Consider the following 25520-nt stretch of genomic DNA (forward strand, 5'->3'; position numbering starts at 1 on the left):
AGGCTTTTGTGATCAGAATAGATCACACATTTAGTGCCATACAAATAGTGCCTCCACAATTTTAGTGCAAATACAACGGCACCCAATTCCAAATCATGAGTGGTGTAATTCTTCTCGTGCACTTTCAATTTTCGCGAAGCGTAGGCAATGACCTTGCCTTTCTGCATCAACACACAACCCATCCCGGTGTGTGATGCATCACAATATACTACAAATTCATCAATCCCATCAGGTAACGTCAACACAGGAGCGTTACTTAATTCAGCTTCAAAGTATCGAATGACCCTTGCTGCTTAGGCCCCCAAATGAACTTACTATTCTTGCGAGTCAGCAAAGTTAGGGGTGCAGCAATTCTTGAGAAATTTTCGATGAATCTCCTGTAGTATCCAGCTAAACCTAGGAAACTGCGGATTTCCATAGGCGTCTTTGGCTCCTGCCAATTCATGACAGCTTCAACTTTAGCGGGATCCACTTGAATACCACGCTCACTAACCACATGTCCAAGAAATTGGACTTCTCTCAACCAAAACTCACATTTGGAAAACTTTGCATACAGCTTTTCTTGATGAAGCAGCTTTAGAATACTACGGAGGTGCTTCTCGTGATCAGCTTTACTCTTGGAATAAATGAGAATGTCGTCAATGAAGACGATGACGAATTTATCCAAGTAAGGTTTGCAAATGCGATTCATGAGATCCATGAATGCGGCAGGTGCGTTTGTGAGCCCGAAAGGCATCACTAGGAACTCGTAGTGGCCATAACGAGTCCTAAACGCAGTCTTGTGCACGTCTTCTTCCTTAACCTTCAACTGATGATATCCCGATCTCAGGTCGATCTTGGAGAAGTAGCTTGCCCCTTGAAGTTGATCGAATAGATCGTCGATCCTGGGTAGAGGATACCTATTCTTAATGGTAACTTTGTTGAGCTCTCGGTAATCGATACATAGACGCATCGAACCATCTTTCTTCTTGACGAATAAAATCGGTGCTCCCCAAGGAGACGAGCTAGGTCTAATGAAACCTTTGGCTAGCAAATCATCTAGATGCGTTCTCAATTCCTTCATCTCCGTTGGTGCTAGCCTATAAGGCGCTCTAGCAATAGGTGCAGCTCCAGGAACGATATCAATTTTGAATTCCACTTGCCTGTTTGGTGGCAAACCAGGCAGTTCTTCTGGAAAGACTTCAGGGTATTCGGATATAACGGGGATATCTTCAATCTTGGGCTTTTGCTCATCAATGGTTACTTGTGCCATATAGATGACACAACCATTCTTCAAACATTGGGACGCCTTGAGCATAGACATCTGCTTAGGCAATCCATGACGTGTATCTCCCTGAATGGTGAGAGACTCACCAGATGGAGTCTTGATTATTACTTGCCTTCTACTGCATACGATCTGGGCTTGGTTATGCGATAACCAATCCATACCCAATACTACATCGAAACCGGCTAATTTGAAGGGTAATAGGGATAGAGGAAAAGAGGAAAAGAGTGGTTCCTAATGGATATAGCACATCCATCTAACACAGTCGAGACTGTTTCTAAGGTACCATCTGCTAACTCTACCTCATATTTAGCACTAAGGGCTTTAACAGGCAATCCTAACAGCTCACAGAATTTACTATCCACAAAAGACTTATCTGCGCCAGAATCAAATAATACTCTTGCGAAAACGTCATTAATGAGAAACGTACCAGTTATGACGTTATCGTTCTGGATGGCTTGAACATTCATTTGAAAGACCCTGGCATTGGTCTTCTTTCCTTCTTCCGCCTTCTTGGCATTCTTCGGGCAGTTAGTCTTGATGCGCCCCTTCTCATTGCAACTGAAACAAGTTGCATCCTTTAACTTCTTGCATTCAAGATTCCGGTGTTCAGAAGACTTGCATATCCCACACATCTTAGACTGGGATTTCTGTTCAAACCTGCACCTCCCAAAATGGTGCTTTTGACAGGTCTTGCACTTGGGCTTATCGCCCGACCGATGCTCGTTCCTCCTGGCCTCAGAGCCTTTCTTACCGTCATGGTTTCCCCTATGCTTCTTGTTTGATCGACGTGAATTATCATCTTCACGTTTTCTCTTGTCAGATTCCGAACTTCTTAGAGCTCTCTGTCTCGCTGCATCCTGAGTGAGAGACAGAGATAAGTCGGTGACAGATCGGAATGTAACAGGTCGCGAGGCCTTCACACTGGCCTTGATCTCTGGGGCCAAACCCCCAATAAAACGCGCGATCCTTTTTGGTTCAGGGGTTACCAGATAAGGAACCAATCTGGATAGGGTGTTGAAACTGGTGAGGTATGCTTGGCAATCAAGGTTCTTCATAACCAAGGATAGGAAATCGGATTCAATATGCTCAACCTCATGCTGAGGGCAGTAGTTTTCCTTGATAAGAGCAACAAACTGCTCCCAAGACATACTGTACAGGGTAGCTTTTCCAGAAGCCTGGATCAATGCTCCCCACCAGGCTAGAGCCTCACCTTTGAAAGACTGGGATGCAAACTTAACCATATCCCTCTCAGCACATCCACTGATGTCTACCACTGTCTCAATCTCATCAAGCCATGTCATACAGTCAACTGCCCCTTTCTCCCCTGTAAACTCTCGAGGTTTACATGACACAAAATACTTATACGTGCAACCCTTAGCACGTGGGGCTTCATCAACCACAAGCTTCTTGGGGTGAACATTGTTTTCATTTGAGGAATGACGATCCTCATCTTTCTTAGGTTTGGGAGGAGTAGGTGGCGGCTTGTTGCGAATCTCAGAATGATTCTCTGGTTTCGCATGTGGTGCAGACAGAGTTCTACTGCGGGTTTCACTGTACTCACTGTACTGTCACGCTAAGGCTTTCTCAACCGCTTCATTCACAATCGCTTTCAACTCGGCACTAGTCACTAGGAACTTTGCATCATCACGGTTCTCAATCGGATGGCTATTGGCTTCCTCTGATCTGGTCATGTAGCTTCAACGCTACATATAATTAATAGACAAGATTTTCACTTAAAGGCTCTTTATAGTATTTTATGTTTTATTAACCAAGGTTTTAAATTGCCATTTTAGGTTAATTTATTAAAACATTAGGATGTTGTTATTATCCTATAATACTTTATTATTAGCACATAAGGCCTAGTCACAAAAACAGTTAAGATATTTAATAACCAAGATTTTACAGTATCTAGGTGTTTTAGGTCGAATCATAATTCTCTACCATTAATTAACAGGGAGTCATGAGCTACCACTGTCCTTAGTCACGGAGGACATTTAATTATTGCCCACAGGCACTTCACTTTCAAAGAAGTGGTTCAATAATTTTAAGGGAATTTAGAAATTAACCCAAATGTACATGGCCTGTGTGACTTTACTGATTCACAGTTTGCCAAGAGCATTAACATACTAGATGTTAATAATTGGAATCTATTATGTGGGTTATACCATCTTGGCCAGGTTTGAATAACACAAAGGCTAGGTTTTACCTCTAAGATTCTTTTAGTAATTAACGCAGATTAGTCCTAAATTGAGATGTTAATTATGGATCTTAACCTAATTATGGAACTACCATCTTGGCCTTGTTTTATAAAGCTAGGTCTTGGTTCACCTTAGATTTTACCAATTAATTATAATGGTAGATCCTTTTAAATATTTCATTTATTTTCATATCTTATGCATGCAATTAATAAAATGAAAACTTAACTAAAACATCTCACCAATTGTTTTAAAACAGTACAATAATTGCCCAATACGGGACTTCTACTAAAAATAAATGAAAATGCCCACGCAGGGGCGGGAAACAAGAACAAACCCACGCAGGGGTTAACTAACCAAACTTGCTCACGCAGGAGCGGAATACAAACCACATGCTCACGCAGGAGCTGAATACTGGAATAACAAGTCCACGCAGGGACTGAATGACAACATAAATAAAATAATCAGGGTTTTCAATGACCCCTCCTCTTCGACTTCCCCTTAAGCAAGTCTGACAGCCCTTTGAAGAAACCTTGCCGCTCTCTGCGGTCTTCACGAACTTCTTGTTCAACTTGGTTTAGCCTCTCAAGGACTTCCTGCTGAATCTGTGGCTGTGGCGGCTGATACACCGGTGGAGGAGGTGGCTGATGCTAGTACCCATAAGTCGGGTAACCAGTAGTCCATGGTCCTCCATATGGTCCTTCAGGATGAAGGGCATTGTAGTCCTGAGCTACTTGATACGGATCTACCTCCGCATAACCATAGTGGTAGTTGTAGTGGGTGTGCGCCGGCTGCTCGAATGGGTTGTATGCTGCTGACCCAGCATACGCAGGAATCGGGTTATCGAAACCCAAAGGTGGTACCACAGGTACTGAGTTAACATCTGGTATAGGGCTTGACGGACCACCATTATATGGGTCCTCTTCCTCCTGAAGTGGCGGATAATGGCTGCCACTTGATGGCTGGGGAGTACTAATCCGAACTCCACCTCGCACGGACATCCGTGCGTTCGACCTTCTTCGCCTCGGTGGCTCCGGAGGCGGCTGCTGCTCTACTGGCGGTGGTGGCGGTGGCGTAGCTGCCACAAACTGTTGACCCACCGAAGGATCCTGTTGCTGCTGATGATGCGAGTGTTCAGACGGGGTGAAGTACCAATCATACTGGTTGAACTTCTCCATAAAACTGTCCGGTACGCTATATGGCGATCCATGGAATGATGACCCATCTGAGATTTCAATGGGATGATTCGGCGTTCCTGATGCAGGTTCCACGGGGTCAGTATCCTCGTCCATGTCGTTTTCCCCTGAAAAGTGGTCTCCCGGTCCAAGTGGGTTAAAACCCACGGGTTCTGGCAAAAGGTTAGCCGGGTTAAATCGGCTTTGGAAAACGGGTGTTGGGTCGCCAAAAGAGTGATGAGAGTTGGATCTCTGAAGAGGTATGAAAGCTGGCGGCTGGTTGTTGGGCTCGTTTTCTGAATGGGGCCCAAAAGAGTGTTGGTACGAAGGAGAGGAGCTAAGGGATACAGATCGCCTTCCAGGTTCAATATAGAGCCTCCATGGCTCTTGCGGGCTGGTGCTCATGGTGATGGAAGGAGTACGTCGATGCGACGGCCCGGCCTCGTGATCATGACCTGACACGGGTCCTTTGCCTCTACCGCGAAGAAATCTGGGTGGCATGATGACCTGCATAAAATAATCAGACAATAACAACAATATAATAAAAGACTCAAAATAAAACAAAGCAGAGTTTGTCCTATGTTCAATGTCTAGACTTGGAACTCGAAGAATGTGCAATTTGTGCACTGAGATTAAACACAAAAGGCTAGTGTTTAATTCACTCAGTCTTGGCTCTGATACCAACCTGTCACACCCCTAATTTCCACGTGTCACCGGTGGGCCCGGTGGGGGATTACGTGACGTAGTTGATATCATCATATGTCAAACAACACAAATTATAATGCACAGCGGAAGCAAATGAAAATAGATTTATTTCAACTATTAATTGTAATATCAAGTATCACAACCAGTCAAAATAGATCCACAGGCGGATCGAAGAAAAAGAAAGAAATTGTTCAACAGATATATGCATCCCAAAAGCTTGCGAGACTCTACGATGCTAAGGAGAAACCAGCCTATTGCGTATAGCACCTGCACTTTAATCTTTTTGGGGAAAATACGTCAGTTTGCACTGGTAAATACAATTTGACTGACTCATTTTGAAAAGGTTTTAAAAAAAATTGATTTGAATGCACAAGGCACAAAACATTTTATAACTTGGGAATAATTAAACAGAGTTAAACTTGTAAAAGATTTACATGTTTGTTAACCGTTCAGTCGCCCAAGTCGTATCGGGTTTAAGGTTAAATGACACACCACATGGTATAAGTCCGCGGCGGGAAGCCAACGTTAATACCTTAAAAATAATGGACATAATACCGGGTGTACGCCTACACCCGGGTGTCAAGGTCGTGGCCAAAAATGATGCCAAGGATATCCGGGACATGGTCATTAAGCTCCCAAAGGCATAAAAACAAACAACACCAAGTTTTTAAACGGGTCCCATTGATAATACCCAAATACTAATGAGATGGGGTCAATCGCCCGACCAAGCGGTATTTCATATACCGTACCCCCAAGCCCGTATAAGGGAAAATAAGTTAAAAGTATTTACCTGAGCAAGTATAACCACAAATTCAAAAATGCACGTGTCTTTTACTGGGCTCCTATTCTGGAACGAAGGTTATAATAACCTATTAGAATCCTAACGGGTCTTTTAACATAGCCTAAGCTTAGACCGGTTAGTTTCGAAGAATAAATATGGTTTAATCGCGAGGAATGCGAAAACCGGGAAGGAATGTGATTTAGACCCTACAAGCTTGGATACTTGTATAATATGGGTAAACTAAACACATTCTGAATTTTGAGACTTAGATGATATGGTTTGACCCGTTTCGGCTAATATGCGTGAACTAGTCACATAAGCCGATCCGAACGCGAAAGTGCGTAACGAGTAACCATATAAGTCGTATGCAAGTTTTCCTGAGATTATATGCACCAAATATATTGTAATATCCGTAAGGTATGTCCAAATATGCCCCAAATGTTTTTATACGCCAATTACGCCTCATAAGGGCATTTTGGTAATTTTACATAGGCTAAAAGGGTAAAAACGGAAAATCTGAGTTTCCAACTTTAGTCTACTGTTATAATATATATTTTTATAAAATATATCAGTAGGTATTAGACCTTTTATATATAAACTCGTTCTGACATATACTATGTCGTAAAAATGCCTAAAAAGGCGATTTGGAGCCATTTCCGGGTTTAAAAAGGAAAGCTGGTATTTTTATATTTCCAGAAGGCTCAAAATATCATATTTAATATAACAAATAAGTAGGAAAAGGTTTGGGGTCAAAAGGTTATGTAAAACTCATTTTATGACCGTAAAGGGTAAAACCGGCATAAGCCGAAATAAGCTTAGAACCTGTAGTTATGCTCAGCCTAAAAATGAATAAAAATCTTTAAAATTCCCAAAATATTATTATATAACAGTGGGTATAAAGTTTTGGTATAAAATTCGGGTTTAGATAGGTTATGCGTTAAATACGCTAATTATTTATTAAGAAAGCTTCTAATTACGCTAACGAGCATAACTCTTAATCTAGACCTCAAACTGATGTCAAATTTTGGGGACAACTTTATATTTCAGTAACTAAGGTGTCTACCCTTTTACATTTTAAAAAATTATAATTTTTGGACATTCGGGCATAATGGTCAACATATGGGCATTTAACGGAAACATGCATATGAACAAGATATCTAATGAACCACATTGTATAATCACAGGAGGATATACTAACATGTTAATAGGTCCAAAAGAAGCTCTAAGGTATTTTTAATCTTGACTAAAACGGGTCAGAACTGAAAGTCAAAGCGAAAGTCAAACTATGCGACTTTCGGTTCCGAACCGGGTCTAAACAGAAAATTGTCGAGTTGAACATGTTGGAACATGTTTTTATACTTATTACCAAGTTATATTAATGTTCAAACAGGTTACATACAACCTACATTGCTAATTATGCGTTAATTCGAAATTAAGCATTCTGTTGACTTTTTATAATTAGCTTTGACCCGACAATTGACATGCTTAGAGTGGGAATCTGGAAATACCCTTTTAAGGGTTTGTTACCCACTTAATTACCTTCCTAAAAGTATCTTTAATTCGTGATTAGACAAAGCACATTATTCTTAATCACGAAGTCAAACCTTAATTACGACGGTTTGACTTTTACTTAATTAGCTAAGCTAGAAAGGATTAAAGAAGATTAAGGACACTTACAAGAGTCCTAAGATGGATTAGAGAGCCTAAGAAAAGAGTTGGTGACCAGAGGAGCTCCAGAAATTCTTTAGCCAAGGTTCCAAATGAGCAAGTCTCAAATGAACAAGCTTGAACTCTATTTATAGTGAACCCAATGCTCCAAGATCATGCCAAGCAAGTATAGGGTAGTTACAAGATCAACCCAAATGTCCCTAAGGGTCTATATACTGCCTAGGAAGCCCATAGAATCAGAATTTTACGTTTTAAGTCGGTTAAAGGGCTGGACAGGCAGCTGTCCAAAACATACTGCCAGCGAGGGTCTTACGGACCGTAAGCTTGAGGCTTTACGGTCCGTAAGGACCTCTTGCGGACCGTATGCTACATGATTTGCGGTCCGTAACCGACTTTACTGAAACATGGTTCAGGTGCCCACCTTACGGACCGTAAGCCTAGGGCTTTGCGGTCCGTAACCGATCCATGCGGAACATTCCCATGTACCCTGCTTACGGACCGTAAGCCAAGGGCCTTGCGGTCCGTAAGCGATGGCCAGAAGACAAAAGTTTGCAAACTTTTAAGTCTTGACCATGCAACCACAAAACTCGAAACACGCATTTCTTTTTCAGCTTGTGGGACCACTTACACAGCCATTGCATGAAGGGAAGACTCTTACATGTTCCCCATTCCATTTAACTCATAAGAGTCTTGAATATTTGACGGAGATTACGAAGGATGAGTCTTGGATTTTCATAGAAGTTGGCCAAACTATAACAAAACTTATTTACAAGGATTTTTATTTAGATTTAGGAGTAGTAACAACCTATAATTCCATAGCCCTCAATAAAGATGAAACTTTATTTATTCAGGAGCAACCGGTTATCGTATGAGATGATCATCAATTGATTTAAGGATCTTGGGATTTATAAAAATGTCGGGTCGCTCAGAGGTGATTTAATAACGTGTCGCCCTTGGGTCGTTCAGAGGTATTTTAAATACATGACGCCCCTTTTTATTAGAAATCCTACCACATATCTCTTTATTAAAATCCGGTTTCTCTGACACGTCCGTCACACATGACACGTGTCTTTATTCTAATGGACAGGAATTTTCAAGGTGTTACACATAGACATGCTTCTTTCAACCTTTCAGGAATGGGATTGATCTCCATCCTTTCTCTGTATTGAGCCACATGCTCTTCTGGATCCGTCGAACCGTCATATAACTTCATGGTTGGTATCTGGAACCTTTTTGGGATTTCTGCATCACAGAGAGGTGGTGCAAAACGAGATATCATGTGGCTTCCATCCGGAATTTCAGGAATGGGCTTAACCACTCCTGGAACGCTGGATATCATATCCTTCAATTTATGTAATTCCCTAGCCATAGCCTGGTTGATACCTGTATCCTGCATAAAGCCATGGTTAGCGGTATATGAATTATTCAAAGTGTTACCTCCCAGAGGATTCAAGTTTGGAACTCCAGATGTGAATCCATATTGACGGGATTCTGGTATAATTGATGGACCAGAGGAAGCAATAGTCAGCATTGGGATGAAGTCTCCCAAATGAATCTCTGAACTTCTAGGCTATTGACTCCCTAAGGATCCTTGATACTGGAAGACGTTGGATCCTTGATGCACCAAAGCTGGGGGTCTTGGAGGATAATCCATGGATCCGCAAACCTGAGATGAGGATTCTTGAACCTGGAAGGAGGATCCTTGAACCTGAGAGGATCCTTGAATCGGCTGCGTCCCCATGTATCCTCCTAAACTGGTGAAGAATCCCTGAGGCTGGAAGTAGGATCCTTGAGGCTGCGCTGACTCCAGTGATCTTTGCCGAAGGATAGAGGATCCTTGAATCTAGACACTGGATCCTTTGGAAAACTGGATTGTTGATGATGGAGTAGTAAAATCCAACGACTTGGGCATCAATGGGGAGTGATCCTCTGCTGATTTGATCAATTTCTTGATTTCATCAATTTCGCGAAGGATCATGTCATTAGTTTTATCCTGCTGCTGCATGTGATCCTTCATCTGCGAAATCAAAGAATAAAGATCATTGTTAGTAGGAGCAGAAGAAACAACAGTAGTTACTTTTGTGAAAACGGGGGTTGTCTTCTTCAGAGCATTCTCAGCATTCTTCTGGAATGCAAGAGGAAGATGATGCAACGGTGGAATGCCCTGTGATGAGGTAACCGCCGAGATATAACTTGGAGTGGTTTTTACCTGAGAAGCCATGTGGTTGAAGGTAATGCACATAAATGAATGAAATGAATGAAATTTCTCAGAATTGAAGCATCAATTGCCCCACGGTGGGCGCCAAACTGTTTTGGTCAAAAATCACACAAGGATAATGCAACCAAATCCGATATTGCGAGGTGTGATGCTTGATTACAAGAACAAATGTATGAACAATGTATGAATGAAATCAACGATGAACACCGAGATTTATACGAGGAAAAAACCCTTGATCTTTAGAAGATCTCTGGCATAAAAAACCTCGGGTGATGGAAACTACCGATCACCAACTATATTGCATAAAAAAAGATTACAACTTTGGATGTTGAACAAGTGTGTTACAACTGATAACTAAGAGTGTAGAGAGCTCTAGTTTGCGAGAGGGAATGTGTGTGTTCCTGAATGTGTATGAATGTCCCTAACACTTGATCAACCCCTCCAATAAATAAGCTAACAAAAAGTCCTATTTTCAAGGAAGATCATGTCTACTCCATAACCGTTGTGAAACTAGCACATGTGGGGCATCTTGAACGAATATTCCCCTAAATTCCAGTTGAGAGTCAGCCCACTACGTCCTTTATCTGCATATAAACATTAAAAACGTGACAATTGTTAGAAATCATAAGTTCTGTTAAGGATCCTGGATCCTCAGACTCCCTTCATAACTCGTTAAGGATCCGTGATCCATGCCCAGTCTCAGGATAGATGATCCTTAACATGAAATTCATGCCCTAACACCGAGAACCTCGATCAGAGAGTAAAAAAGGCGTAAGGTTCACAATGGTGTAAAATTAAAATGGGATATACCAAGCTAGGATTCGAGTTACAGGAACAAGGGCCAAACCAACCACCCAAGAATGGAATCGTCATGCGAAAACACTTGACAACCTCCTAGAAGCAGTTTTTCTTGCCACCAGACCTTTCTCCATGAATTAGGAATCTGATGCCGTCACTAAACATAATCCTTAAATTGTAGCCATTTGTTGAGTGTTTTTTTTGTGTATAATCCGCATATATATCACCATTGTCCTTGATTTTCTTGACTGTATATCTCTTAAATGTCAACATATACACGAGTGATTTAGTTTACGAAGATTTTCAATGCCGAGAACCTCGATCAGAGAATAAAAAAGGCGTAAGGTTCACAATGGTGTAAAATTAAAATGGGATATACCGGGCTAGGATTCGAGTTACAGGAACAAGGGCCAAACCAACCACCCAAGAATGGAATCGTCGAGCGAAAACACTTGACAACCTCCTTGAAGCAGCTTTTCTTACCACCAGACCGTTCTCAATCAATTAGGAATCTGATGCCGTCAGTAAACATATTCCTTAAATTGTAGCCCTTTGTTGAGTGTTTTTATGTGTGTATAATCCGCATATATATCACCATTGTCCTTGATTTTCTTGACTGTATATCTCTTAAATGTCAACATATACACGTGTGATTTAGTTTACGAAGATTTTTCAATGCCGAGAACCTCGACCAGAGAGTAAAAAAGGCGTAAGGTTCACAATGGTGTAAAACTAAAATGGGATATACCGGGCTAGGATTCGAGTTACAGGAACAAGGGCCAAACCAACCACCCAAGAATGGAATCGTCGAGCGAAAACACTTGACAACCTCCTAGAAGCAGCTTTTCTTTCCACCAGACCTTTCTTCATCAATTAGGAATCTGATGCCGTCACTAAACACATTCCTTAAATTGTAGCCATTTGTTGAGTGTTTTTTTTTTTTTTGTGTCTAATTCGCATATATATCACCATTGCCCTTGATTTTCTTGACTGTATATCTCTTAAATGTCAACATATACACGTGTGATTTAGTTTACGAAGATTTTTCAATGCCGAGAACCTCGATCAGAGAGTAAAAAAGGCGTAAGGTTCACAATGGTGTAAAATTAAAATGGGATGTACCGGGCTAGGATTCAAGTTACAGGAACAAGGGCCAAACCAACCACCCAAGAATGGAATCGTCGAGCGAAAACACTTGACAACCTCCTAGAAGCAGCTTTTCTTGCCACAAGACCTCTCCCATCAATTAGGAATCTGATGCCGTCATTAAACATATTTCTTAAATTGTAGCCATTTGTTGAGTGTTTTTTTGGTGTCTAATCCGCATATATATCACCATTGCCCTTGATTTTCTTGACTGTATATCTCTTAATTGTCAACATATACACGTGTGATTTAGTTTACGAAGATTTTTCAATGCCGAGAACCTCGATCAGAGAGTAAAAAATACGTAAGGTTCACAATGGTGTAAAATTAAAATGGGATATACCGGGCTAGGATTCGAGTTACAGGAACAAGGGCCAAATCGACCACCCAAGAATGGAATCGTCGAGCGAAAACACTTGACAACCTCCTTGAAGCAGCTTTTCTTGCCACCAGACCTTTCTCCATCAATTAGGAATCTGATGCCGTCAATAAACACATTCCTTAAATTGTAGCCATTTGTTGAGTGTTTTTTTGTGTCTAATCCACATAAATATCACCATTGCCCTTGATTTTTTTGACTGTATATCTCTTAAATGTCAACATATACACATGTGATTTAGTTTACGAAGATTTTTTAATGCCGAGAACCTTGATCAGTAAGTAAAAAAGGCGTAAGGTTCACAATGGTGTAAAATTAAGATTTACACACGGGTCTTACCGCTAGTATAAGATAATAAAAGGATTCTCTATTTTTCATGATATGAGGGAAAGATACAAAAAAGATAGAATCGAACAACCGTACGAGCATTATGCATTGCATATGGCTCTACAATAAAATTGGCCCTTACCTTCCATCAAATAAAGAAAAAAATAGGATCAATCAATTCCTGATCGGTAAATGATCAACTTACCACACTTCCTTTTGGAGGAATTCAAAAATAATATGATGGCTCCGTTGCTTTGTATATTGATTATATTTTTTTGTTTGTTATTTGTCTCTATAAAGAGTTAACTGCCATTTTCGTCCCTGTGCTTTGGTCACTTTGGCCATTTCAGTCCATTTTTCAAAAATGCGCCATTTTCCTCCCCCACGTTCTGGAAAGGTGCCATTTCAGTCCAAAAATCATAACCCAGTTAAGTCGGTTAGTAAATAAGGACTGATTGTGTAAATTTGTAACATAAAGGACCATTTAAGTAAATATTAAACCCCACCACCACTAGCCCTGCCACCACCACCACTCCGCTGCCACCACCACCACCACCGCCACCACCGCCACCACAGCCCTGCCACCACCACCACTCCGCTGCCACCACCGCCACCACAGCCCTGCCACCACCACCACTCCGCTGCCACCACCACCACCACTCCGCTACTCTCTCTCTCTATGCTCTGCAATCACCACCACCATCACCTTTACCTTTCTACTCCGGTGACCGGAGTAAATCCGACCATCTTTCCGACACCCCACAACCCCACGTGTTAATCTTCTGTTTCTGTCGATCTGGGTCGAATTGAACAGACATCTGAAGTTCCTTAGATCCCCACAAACATTCTACACCCCTCACAATGCTCAAACACATCAATTTTAGCCAGAACCGAACCTGCAACTTCGCCGGAATCTTCACAGTGACCGGAATCAGTCAACACGTCGTTCCAGCCGTTAACGGTTCGTTTTTCTTGTTCCGGTTCATTCGTTTATACTTGTACAATGTTTGCACCAGGTTAATTGGAATATAACCTGATTTTGGTCGTTAATTTGAGCCGTTGACTTTCCTGTTTGACCTTCTGTTGACCGCTTTGGGGGAGATGACACTGTTGACATCTGTGAGAGTGGTGGTGGCAGGGCTGTGGTGGTGCGGTGATGAACGACAAATTCATCATCATCATCATCATCATCGCCTCTATTAATATTTGAAGGAAGCAACAGTAACAGCAGCAACAACATTATCATCAACAAAATTGGTGGTGGCGGTGGCAGCGGAGTGGTAGTAGTGGTGGCAGCGGAGTGGTGGTGGTGGCGGTGGCAGCGGAGTGGTGGTGGTGGCGGTGGTGGTGGTGGTGGTGGCAGCGGAGTGGTGGTGGTGGCGGTGGCAGCGGAGTGGTGGTGGTGGTGGCGGTGGTGGTGGTGGTGGTGGTGGTGGTGGTGGTGGCAGCGGAGTGGTGGTGGTGGCAGGGCTAGTGGTGGTGGTGTTACAAATTTACACAATCCGTCCTTTATGTTACAAATTTACACAATCAGTCCTTATTTACTAACCGACTTAACTGGGTTATGATTTTTGGACTGAAATGGCACCTTTCCAGAACATCGGGGAGGAAAATGACGCATTTTTGAAAAATGGACTGAAATGGCTAAAGTGACCAAACCACAGGAACGAAAATGGCAGTTAACTCCTCTATAAATTAAGAAAAAAACAAGAAAAGCTCAAAAGCTAGCTAGCCGAGCCAAGCCAAGCCAAGCCAAGCCAAGCTACACAAGAGTGGGGGCGAGTAACATATCATTGCGTACATCTTCCCACCGTCTGTCCAAATAATAGATTTGCAAAAAAGGAAGTGACACTGCTAGATACATATACACATTTCGTCACTCAAATCTCACTGTACGTACACCACACAAATCTCAACCTCGAGTTTCCGGCAATGTGGAAGCTCCGGTGGCTACTCTTCCTACTTACGGTATCGTTAACCGCTGCTCAGGGATCTGGCACCACCAAAACCTCACCCTGGCTAACCTTAAGAGGTAAACAAACATACATCAACTGATTCTACTCATTCGTTTCACTCATCGATCTCTGTGTTCAGTCACTTGTTTCAATTTTAGAGGATTTAGGTTTTGGAAGAACGAATGCATGAATATTTTGTGCTGCAACTCGGTTTTAGAGTAGAGCTAGTGTGAAAACGTGTGTGAATAAGATGTGAGTTTGTGATCTGTGAGTTTCTGGAAGATCTGTAGAAGATGAAGATCGGACGGTGTGAAATGAGGTTAATGTGTGCGAGTTTTTGGTTTAGTTGACGGTTGATTGATTGTTTGAAGTTATGGATGTTAAGATGATATGTTGATATGACTGCTTTGGGGACTTTTGAAGTATGTTGATTATGGAAGAAGGTTAGGTAGGGTTTTGTGGTTTATTTTTTATGAATGTATTTTGATTTTGGAGGATTATGAATGTGTCAACTCAGTTCTAGGGTTAGAATGTAGATAGAGCATTGAAACAGTTTAAACAGTTAAAGGATTTGTGTAAAGTGAGCTGTGAATTTGTGATCTACTGATGTATTACTTTCTGAGAGATCTATGCATAGACGACGATTAGATGGTGTAAATTATCCTTAACGGCTAACGCATATGCATGCATATGGTTTTTGATTTTGTTAGCCGTCAGTTGACTGTTTGAAGTTCTAAATAACAAGATATTTTAAGTTTTTAACTGTATTACTAAAAATATAACTGGTTTCTACAATGATTATGTTTTGCTTTGGGTAACTTCTGAAGTATTTTTATTCCGAAAGAAGCTTAGCTACTAGATAGGATATCAAAATACGTGAAAGGTAGTAATTATTCTGTTTAAAAGGAAATCATTTTTAGTTGTGTTTTAGAGTTTCATTAAAGGAGAGAAAAGAAGAGAAAATGAGAGTTTTTTGCCTAAAATTAATCATTCCAATTTGGAAAGAAACAGAAAGAAAGAAAAGAAAATGAAAGAATCATTTCTTTTCTCTCCTTAACTTAACTCGGGAACACAGTTAAGTAAAGTGTACACTGTCTAGCAAGGGTTGATGCTTCAATTTGATGGGGCTATTGGGTCCAATACCTCGTGAATATCATGTTACCGGCCTGTTTGTTTTGTATCATATTTCTTAAATGTGAAATATGCTTTCCAACCTTTTGCAGGAGATCCTCCTTTGGTTGTTGCACGCGGTGGGTTTTCAGGATTATTTCCTGACTCAAGTATCAATGCCTACAATTTTGCTTTGATTACTGGTCTACCTGACACGATCTTATGGTGTGATGTACAATTGACCAGTGATAATGTCGGGATTTGTCTTCCATATCTTAATATTGATAATGGTACCTTGATTTCTTCGGTTTATGATAAGGGGAACAAAACCTACCTTGTGAATGGGGTGCCTACGTCAGGATGGTTTCCGGTTGACTTCTCACTTGATGACCTAGACAAAGTATCCTGTAAGTTGAACATAATTTACTATTTTACTTAATATTATATTTAACTTTGACCGTAAATTGAAACTTCCATTGATGCTGCTTCATGTTGCAACTTGAATACAAATGCACCAGATTGCGCATGAACGATAAATTGGTAAATATAATTAAATAAAGAGAAGAAAGAACGTATCACATTTATTTATATGAAATTTTCAGTTGTCATGTGACACTCTTCTGGTCTTACCGTTACTCACATTTTCATCTTGTATTGCAACAGTAGCACAAGGCATCTTGTCTCGAAGTCCAGTTTTTGACGGATTATTTAAAATACTAACTGTTGGAGATGTTATTGGGCAAGTGAAACCACCTGGACTCTGGTTGAACATTCAGGTGATTATTATTTTGTAAGTTACAAATCAAAAGAGTAAAGTATACGGTTAGTCCCTCTGGTTTTCCAAAATTTTGGATTTCATCCCTAGCTTTTCAAAAGTACACGGATGGTCCCTGTGGTTTGCACTTTGTAACTTATTTAGTCCCCAGCCAACAAATCTAAAGGTTTTAGCCTTTTAGGAGGTCCAAGTTATGGACTAAAATCGTTACAAAGAACAAACCACAGAGACCATCCATGTACTTTTGACAAAAGTTGGGGACTAAATGCGTTACAAAGTGCTAACCACCGGGACCATCTGTGAATTTTTAGAAAGCTAGGGACCAAATTCAGAATTTTGAAAAACCACAGGGACTATTCGTGTGCTTTACTCAAATTAAAATTAGGACTTTAGGAGGTTGTAAAATCACCATCTCAACCATTACTAACAATCATTCTCTTTATGCCTTTGCAGCATGATGCATTTTACAGCCAACACAATTTGAGTATGAAAAACTTTGTTATCAGCACATCAAGAAAAGCTATTATTAACTACATATCATCTCCCGAGGTTAACTTTCTGAGAAGTATTGTGGCAAGATTCAAAGCAAGCAAAACCAAACTAGTTTTCCGTTTCCTAGGTCAGGACGAAACCGAGCCGTCAACCAACCAAACATATGGTTCTCTGTTGACTAATTTAACTTTTATCAAGACATTTGCTTCTGGGATTCTTGTTCCAAAATCGTATATATGGCCTGTGGATAAGGATTTCTATCTGCAACCTTCTACCTCACTGGTGTTAGATGCTCACAAGGAGGGTCTTGAAATTTTTGCTTCTGATTTCATGAATGATGTGTCTTTTGCATATAATTACAGTTATGACCCTGTGTCAGAGTATCTCTCTTTCATTGAGAATGGAAAGTTCACCGTGGATGGTGTTCTGTCTGACAACCCCATTACTCCATCATTGGCTTTTGGTATGTTTATACACTAACTACTCGTTTTAATGTTTCTATATATAAGACCACTCATGGTTGAACATAAATTTCACAGTTATAGATTTTAAAAGTCCTGTTGGAGTAGTAAATCCCTAATTCTTTTTTGGATTCTTATTGTCTTATCCCTGCAGATTGCTTATCTAACCTGGGAAAAGCTAAATCTAAGCAAGGTCAGTCGTTTTGAACTATTTTTTTTAACAATGACAAAAGGTGGTTGATTAGTTCCTATACTTAGGGCTGCAAGCGAACTGAACGTTCAGCGAACAGTTCGTGAACTGTTCGGCAGGAAGTTCGTGAACGTTCGGTAACGTGTTTGTTTATGTTCGTTTGTGGTCGATAGCTCATTAGTGTTTCTAATTTTTATATTTTATTTAAATACTTTAATGTTTTGACAAATATAAAAAATATTTAATAAGTATCAGTGTGTTGTATATTCTGTCCATGAACGCTTGTCTGTGTTCAGGAACGTTCGTCTGCGTTTGTTAGCTAAAATTAACAAACGAACACGAACACGTTTGTTTCCTTAACGAACGAACACGAACAAAAAGTCTCGTTCGGTAAGTGTTCATGAAGTCACATATATTTCCATAACAAACGGACACGAACACGAACAATACCTATACAGCTATACTAGGATGTTTGAAAATGGCTATCGTGTAGAGATGGTAATTTCGATCTATTTACTTGTGAATGGGTTCATGTGGGGTGTGTCTTTCAAATGTTCAAATGGGTTTAAAAAAAGGTAGCTAAAAGGAAAACGGGTCAAACGGGTGAAAGTCACTCAAAGTTTGTTTTAGTGCATAAAGCCTCCTAGATAGTTTTATCCAAATAACTAGATTATAATTCTCATAATATTGTTTTTACAATCATAGTTTGTTAAAAGCGCTCATAGCGAGCGCTACAACGAATAGCTTAGCGAAGCGCTCATTTATCGCTATCTGATTTTGGCGCCTCCAAGCAAGTAAATAGCGGGATTTCAAGGTTTTTTTTGTTTTTTTTTCCTGGTTTTCATGTAGATAGCGATAAAATATTAGTATACAATAGCTGGATTTTAGGTTTTTTGTTAAATATACGTATAGAAACACGGCATTTGGATATAATATACATATAAAATATTTCTAAAATTTTCTTCTAGTGTATCGCTAAACATAAAATAGCGTCTGTTATTTCATCACTATCGCTTGGTAGCGTATAGATTGCTTGTCGCTATCGTCCACTATTCGCTATCAACAACTTTCTTTATAATCATAACTAACGCCTTCATTTATCATTAGCTTTTTTTAATATAAAAAGTTTCTAAAGATGGTCCAACCCAAGTAAGTTTTTAGCGCATTACAATCTCCGAAATTGTTTATTTAAAGAATTTAGGTCATTATAATATTGATTTTGTAATCATACTCAGCGTATTAATATGTTATCAATTTTTTAAATTTGGGCGAAAGTTTGTTATGACAGTCAAACCCGACCCAGCCTGTTTTGACACGTACATAAAACAAACCTGTTTCAACTTTCAACCTGACTGACCAATAGCTTATCGTTTGTTCTTGCTTCAGCAAAACCACTAATCATCACATATGAAGGAGCAAGTGGGGACTACCCAGGTTGTACTGATTTGGCATATAGAAAAGCTGTTTCCGATGGTGCGGATATTATCGACTGCCCTGTTCAAATTACAAGTGACGGGACACCTATTTGTTTAGGCTCTATAAATCTACTTGAAAGAACAACAGTTGCACAGGCAGATTTCAACAATCTTACATTAACTATTCCTGAGCTTCAGGCAGGTCCTGGAATATATACATTCAGCCTCACATGGAGCCAGATTCAGAGTTTGAGACGTAAGTTTTCGACTCACCGTTCTGTTTCAGTTATCTGTTACTTAAGGGTTCTGTTTTGACCAATTTACTTATGAATGGTTCAAATCGCATAGTTGAGTTAAAAGGGAACAAATCATACATGTTATAAATCGTCAGTGTCTTTTTTAGCGCATACGAGATACGACATCCTAACTTGTTTTATTTAAAGATTTAGATTATTGTTGTATTAATCTTGTTTTTGTAATTATAATAAATGTGTTCATTGTTTATGGTTTGAGTAAAATGCCATTTTCGTCCCCGAAGTTTGGCCACTTTTGCGACTTTCGTCCAAAGGTTTGTTTTTCCACATTTGGATCCAAAAGGTTTGAAATCTTATTGCCATTTTCATCAGACTCGTTAACTCCATCTATTTTTTTCCGTTAAATGAGGGGCATTTCCGTCTTTCTAGGCATTTTTAATAATAATAAAAAACTCTATAAGAAATAAAGATCCACCTGTCTTAACTTTCTCCCCACCCAAACCCTTTAATCATAAAAAATATGTCAAAAAGATGAAAATACCCCTGACTTAACGTTAAAAAAATGCATGGAGTTAACGAGACGGATGAAAATGGCAGTATTTCAAACCTTTTGGATCCAGATGCGGAAAAACAAACCTTTGGATGAAAGTCGCAAAAGTAGCCAAACCTCAGGGATGAAAATGGCATTTTACTCTTACGGTTTTCTTAAATGGACAAAAAAGCTTTAGCAAGAACGGCCTATATTCTTTAAAAAGACTAGAAGTGCTAACACGGGTAGTCTATTTAATATCTAAGTGTATCTTTCAGTCTTTTTAAAGGAAAAATTACAAGTTTTGTCCTTTATCTTAATACCACTTATCAGGCTGTGTCCTTTTTAACGAATTTTGACAAGTTTTGCCCTTTACAAGGAATTTTTTGACAAGTTTTGCCCTTTACAAGGAATTTTGTTGCACGTTTTGTCCTTTAGGCTTAACCCAGTTAGCTTTTCTTGTTAAATCTTGTCACCCAAGGGTATTTTAGTCTTTTTACCCATTTATTTCAAGAGTCAACCCTAAAATATTTTGTTTTATTCTTTTAAAAAATATTAAATAAATGGGTAAAAAGACTAAAATACCCTTGGGTGACAAGATATAACAAGAAAATCTAACTGAGTTAAGCCTAAAGGACAAAACGTGCAACAAAATTCCTTGTAAAGGGCAAAACGTGCAATAAAATTCCTTGTAAAGGGCAAAACTTGTCAAAATTCGTTAAAAAGGACACCGCCTGATAAGTGGTATTAAGATAAAGGACAAAAGTTGTAATTTTTCCCTTTTTAAAATCTATATTCTTACATTCGGACCAACAGTTATCTTCATGAAAAGAATATGAATGTTTTGAGTTCAAACCTTGCATAAGTAACTATTTTCTTGTTTGTTAGTCTACCTTTTCTTTCTCATTTATTATTTGATGCCATAGTAACATTATTTGCGTCTTTCTACACTTATCCTGATCTCCGTATTTTTTTCTTTTCTATTTTATGTCGTTAGCTGCAATGTTCAACACATATAAGAACTATACTTTGTTGCGGAATCCGAAATCCAAAAATGATGGAAGGCTTATGACCTTGTCTGACTTTTTGGACTTTGCAAGTAACGCTACTTCTATTTCTGGTGTCTTGATAAATATTAAGGTAAGTCTACCGTCTACGCTCTTCTTGTCTTTTGTGCATCTTATAAAGTGTAGAACATAACATGATTTAATGACCACGGAACACGGCAATATAAAATGAAATAGCTTATTGTACAATTTGTTATATCAAGTTCTAACAAAATGAAGTAAAAATGACAGAGTCATGTTATGCATTCAATTTTGTAAATCTTAATTATTCAAAGATTTAGATCATTACTGTAACAATATTGTATTTGTAACCCTCACTAATGCAATAACTATTTTTAAATAGTCATTAAAAATGGAATAAAAGGTGTTTGCGGGTCAATCAAACCCGAACTGGCCTGCCTGCTGGCTGCTTTGGCCCGTACTAAAAACGATTTGTTTTGACCCGTTAAGCAACCCGCCCATGTTGCCTCCTCCATCTTACTGAAAACAAAACTGACTAGTAGAGCTGACCTTGTTCGTGTTCCATTTGTTAAGAAATATATGGGTTCACGAACTTTTAATGAGCACTTACCGAACGAGATTTTATGTTTGTGTTCGTTTGTTAAGGAAATGAACGTGCTCGTTTGTTAAGTTTAGGCAACGAACGTTGATAGACAAAAATGAACACAAACTAATGTTCATTAACACAAATGGAAACAAGCGAACACAAACAAGCGTTTATGAACAAAATATATAATACACTGACACTTATTAAATATTTTAGTTTCGTTTTTAAGTATTTAAATAAAATATATACTAAAAACACTAATGAATTATGGAACACAATCGAACATAAATGAACACATTACTGAACGTTCACGAACATAAATGAACGAACGCGGCCTCTGTTCATGTTCGTTCATTTAAACTAAACGGACGGAATTTCTTGTTCGTGTTCGTTTGTTTAATAAACGAACGAACTTCCCACCGAACGATTCACGAACTGTTCGCTGAATGTTTGGTTCGTTTGCAGCCCTAAAACTGACACTATTTTGTTTTTTTATACATCCAGAATGCACCATACCTAGCAGCAAATCAAGGAATAAGTGTTGTAGATGCGGTGATGGATGTACTGAATAATTCCACTTACAAAAATAAAAAAACCAAGAAAATATTAATCCAATCTTCCGACGGCGGGGTTTTGAAACTATTCAAGGCAAAAAGCAACCGACACGAGCTTGTTTACGAAGTTAATGAAAATATCCGTGATGCTCTAAATTCAACAATCTCTGAAATCAGTGAGATGGCTAACTCTGTAGTTGTCGGAAAAGAATCGATTTTCCCGAAGAATGCAGGATTTCTTGTTGATCAAACTGATGTTGTGGCAAAGCTTCAGGCGTTTAAGCTCCCGGTTTACGTACAGCTTATGAATAATGAGTTCATTTCACAGCCGTGGGATTTCTTTTCTGACCCGTATGTTGAAATAAATTCGTATGTTACGGGAGCTAATGCTGATGGTGTTGTTACAGATTATCCAGCTACTGCAGCCCGATACAGAAGTAAGTTTATTATATCTGATAAACTTTTCATTATCAGTCCAGTTATGCTTTTTGTGAAGAATTAGACACAGAGATAAGAGCAATATGTACAGTTGGGGATATACGGGTTGGGCTGCGGGTCAAAACTGGTTTGGGTTGAAACAGGAGAATTTTAGTACTGGTTGAAATCGGCCGGATTGGGTCATACATTTTTGTCCATTATTTTACGAGTTTTTTTAAGAGTACAGATTTTATAGTTACAAATACAGTATTGTAACGGTAATCACTAAATATATTAATAGAACAGGCATAACGGGACAAAGCAAATAATTATTTCTACGGGTTGAAAAAGTAAACATTTTTCATCCACTCTTGTACGAATTTCATATAAATTATCACAGTAATTATAACAAGAATACAATATTATTATATTAATTAGAGTAAAGTAGACGGATGGTCCTTGTGGTTTACCAAAATTTTGGATTTAGTCCCTATCTTTCCAAAAGTACACGGATGGTCCTTGTGGTTTGCACTTTTTAACGCATTTAGTCCAAGTTAGGGGACTAAATGTGTTACAAAGTGCAAACCACAGGGACCATCCATGTGCTTTTGGAAAAAGTTGGGGACTAAATGTGTTACAAAGTGCAAACCACAGGGACCATCTGTGTACTTTTGGAAAGCTTAGGACCAAATCCAAAATTTTGGTAAACCAGTGGGACCATCCGTGTACTTTACTCTATTAATTATTATTATATTAATAACTAAGGCTTAACGGATAAAGCCAATAATTTTCTAGAATGAGTTGAAATAGGTTGACTGCGCTGGGCCTATAAAAACATATTCATCTATGATTGCTTTCCAGTTTTATAAAGGCAAATTGGAAATAAATAATCTCACCTAACTCAATTTGGCCGATAATAATCCCAAGTCAGTTATTGGCCAATAATAATCCGAACTGGTCAATTTTTTTTTTGTAAAATAGTCCGCCGTTAAAATAGCTTAACGGAGTTAAGTTTTTTTTCCGAATTACAAACCGATGTTTTAGGGCTTTTGATCAGAACGAGGATACGAGTCGATTGATGTAAAACATACCTCGAAATACTGCCCCAACCCACGAAAACGGTGCTTCAATTCGGGTGTTTAAACTTTAAACTTCCAATTAACAAAAATCAAGCCATTTCGAACACAATTTCGAGGTAAGTTTTACATCAATCGACTCGTATAGTCGTTCTGATCAAAAGCCCTAAAACATCGGTTTGTAATTCGGAAAAAAAAACTTAACTCCATTAAGCTATTTTAACGGCAGACTATTTTACAAAAGAAATTGACCAGTTCGGATTATTATCGGCCAATAACTGATTTGGGATTATTATCGGTCAAATTGAGTTAGGTGGGATTATTTATTTCCAATTCGCCTTTTATAAGTAATTATTATGTTCGGTATTACTACAAAAACTAAGTCTTTTAGATAATAATCTAACCTTCTTTTCAATATTACGAATTAGGAGACTTTATGCATTTTTGAAAACTGTTTGAATGGCTTTCGACCCATTTATCCCGTTAGACTCTTAGAGATACACGTAGTCTAAATCTACCGATTTTGTGTAACCCACATAAGTCTATATCTTTTGACAAATACAGGTAGCCCGTGTTTAGGATTACCACCAGATCAGACCCCACCATACATGGCACCTGCTCAACCAGGCCAGTTGATGCAAATCATATCACCGCAAATGATGCCGCCAGCTGAGGCCCCCAACCCAATGTTAACCGTGGCAGATGCACCTATTCCGCCCGCTACAAAGAAATCACCACCGCCAGCTGGTAATTCAACATCGCCTCCTAGCGGGCAACCACCTAAAACTGCCGCCAGTGTTCTGCTATCTTCTCTAGCCACTGCAGTGATTATCTTTCTCATGATATGAAATGACGGTATCTCATCTATGTTTAGTGACGTTTACACGGTTAGTTTGGGTTAGTTATAAAGAATGTTTTGAACCATTTTCGGCTCTGGTTGTTTAGTATTTTGTAAGTATTAATGTTCCTCGTATGTAATTTGAGGACTGAACGGTAGAGACTGAGGAACATATGTTGTGAATTCTTTTGTACCTTAACAATTGGCTTTATTGCTTTCAGTATGTAGGTTTAGATGCATCTATTTAGTCAACTGTTATCACTTAAAAAATCACCTGATCAACATGAAAGTTTCAAGATGAAAAGTGTTTCAAGTCTTATTAGGTTGACGGTGGCGGACCCAAGAATTATTTTCTGGGGGTGCGAACGAAGGGTTCAACCAAATTTTCAAGGGGTGCAGTCGGGATTTTTACCTCGAAAATACACTAAAAAAATTATTTCAAGGGGGGCGCCCGCCCACCCAAACCAAAGCTTGGGTCCGCCCTTGCGGGTCATATTTATATGTAGTCCATTTATGATAGATATCCGATTGTGATTAATAGGAATATAGATTGGAATTGAAATTGATACGAAGAAGATGATCCAATCGGATCTTACAGACTCGTTAACAAACTCCGAAGAGTTCTCAGGGCTACGCCCTCTCTCTGTACACAGAGCCTAACAACTTACGCCTTTTCTTATCCCCCTCCCCAAGTATCTAATGACTCATACTTATACTATAATATATTTTCACTTACCCCCCTTCTAGAAGGGAAATTGGCCTATAATAATCCCACCTAGACCTTATTGGCCATTAATAATCCCACCTCAGAATATTCCCCCCACCAGTCCCACCTTTCACCTATTTTTCCTACAATGGTCCCCCGTTAAAAAAACTTAACGGAGTTAAGCTTTTTTCCAAATTACAAACAGATTTTTTAGGGCTTTTGATTAGAACGACGATACGAGTCCATTGATGTAAAACTTGCCTCGAAACAATGCTCCAAACGATGAAAACGGCGCTTCAATTCGGGTGTTTAAATTTCTAATTAACCAAAATCAAGTCACCTGGAGCACTGTTTCGAGCCAAGTTTTACATCAATGAACTCGTATCATCGTTCTGATCAAAAGCCCTAAAAAATCTGTTTGTAATTTGGAAAAAAGCTTAACTCCGTTAAGTTTTTTTAACGGGGGACCATTGTA

At 39.2% G+C, this 25520-nt stretch overlaps 2 protein-coding genes across 2 annotated transcripts; one reads left to right on the plus strand and one right to left on the minus strand.

Moving 5' to 3' along the window:
- Nucleotides 1-3935: 3935 nt before the first annotated feature.
- Nucleotides 3936-13899, minus strand: LOC110944094 (extensin-like). The gene is made up of 3 exons (XM_022185809.1): nucleotides 13693-13899; nucleotides 4518-5144; nucleotides 3936-4112 (listed from the first exon to the last, which is right to left on the minus strand). The coding sequence occupies exons 1-3, from the start codon at nucleotides 13897-13899 to the stop codon at nucleotides 3936-3938; spliced, it is 1011 nt and encodes a 336-aa protein (XP_022041501.1).
- Nucleotides 13900-14478: 579 nt separating this feature from the next.
- On the plus strand, nucleotides 14479-24586 carry LOC110942112 (glycerophosphodiester phosphodiesterase GDPDL3). The gene is made up of 9 exons (XM_022183832.2): nucleotides 14479-14691; nucleotides 15838-16131; nucleotides 16388-16500; nucleotides 16953-17454; nucleotides 17607-17645; nucleotides 19029-19313; nucleotides 20838-20980; nucleotides 21959-22445; nucleotides 24066-24586. Exons 1-9 carry the CDS (start codon nucleotides 14592-14594, stop codon nucleotides 24347-24349), a joined length of 2247 nt encoding a protein of 748 aa, XP_022039524.1. The 5' UTR covers nucleotides 14479-14591; the 3' UTR covers nucleotides 24350-24586.
- Nucleotides 24587-25520: the final 934 nt, after the last annotated feature.

Source organism: Helianthus annuus, chromosome 5 (genome assembly GCF_002127325.2).
Source record: "Helianthus annuus cultivar XRQ/B chromosome 5, HanXRQr2.0-SUNRISE, whole genome shotgun sequence".
Taxonomy (NCBI): Eukaryota; Viridiplantae; Streptophyta; class Magnoliopsida; order Asterales; family Asteraceae; genus Helianthus; species Helianthus annuus.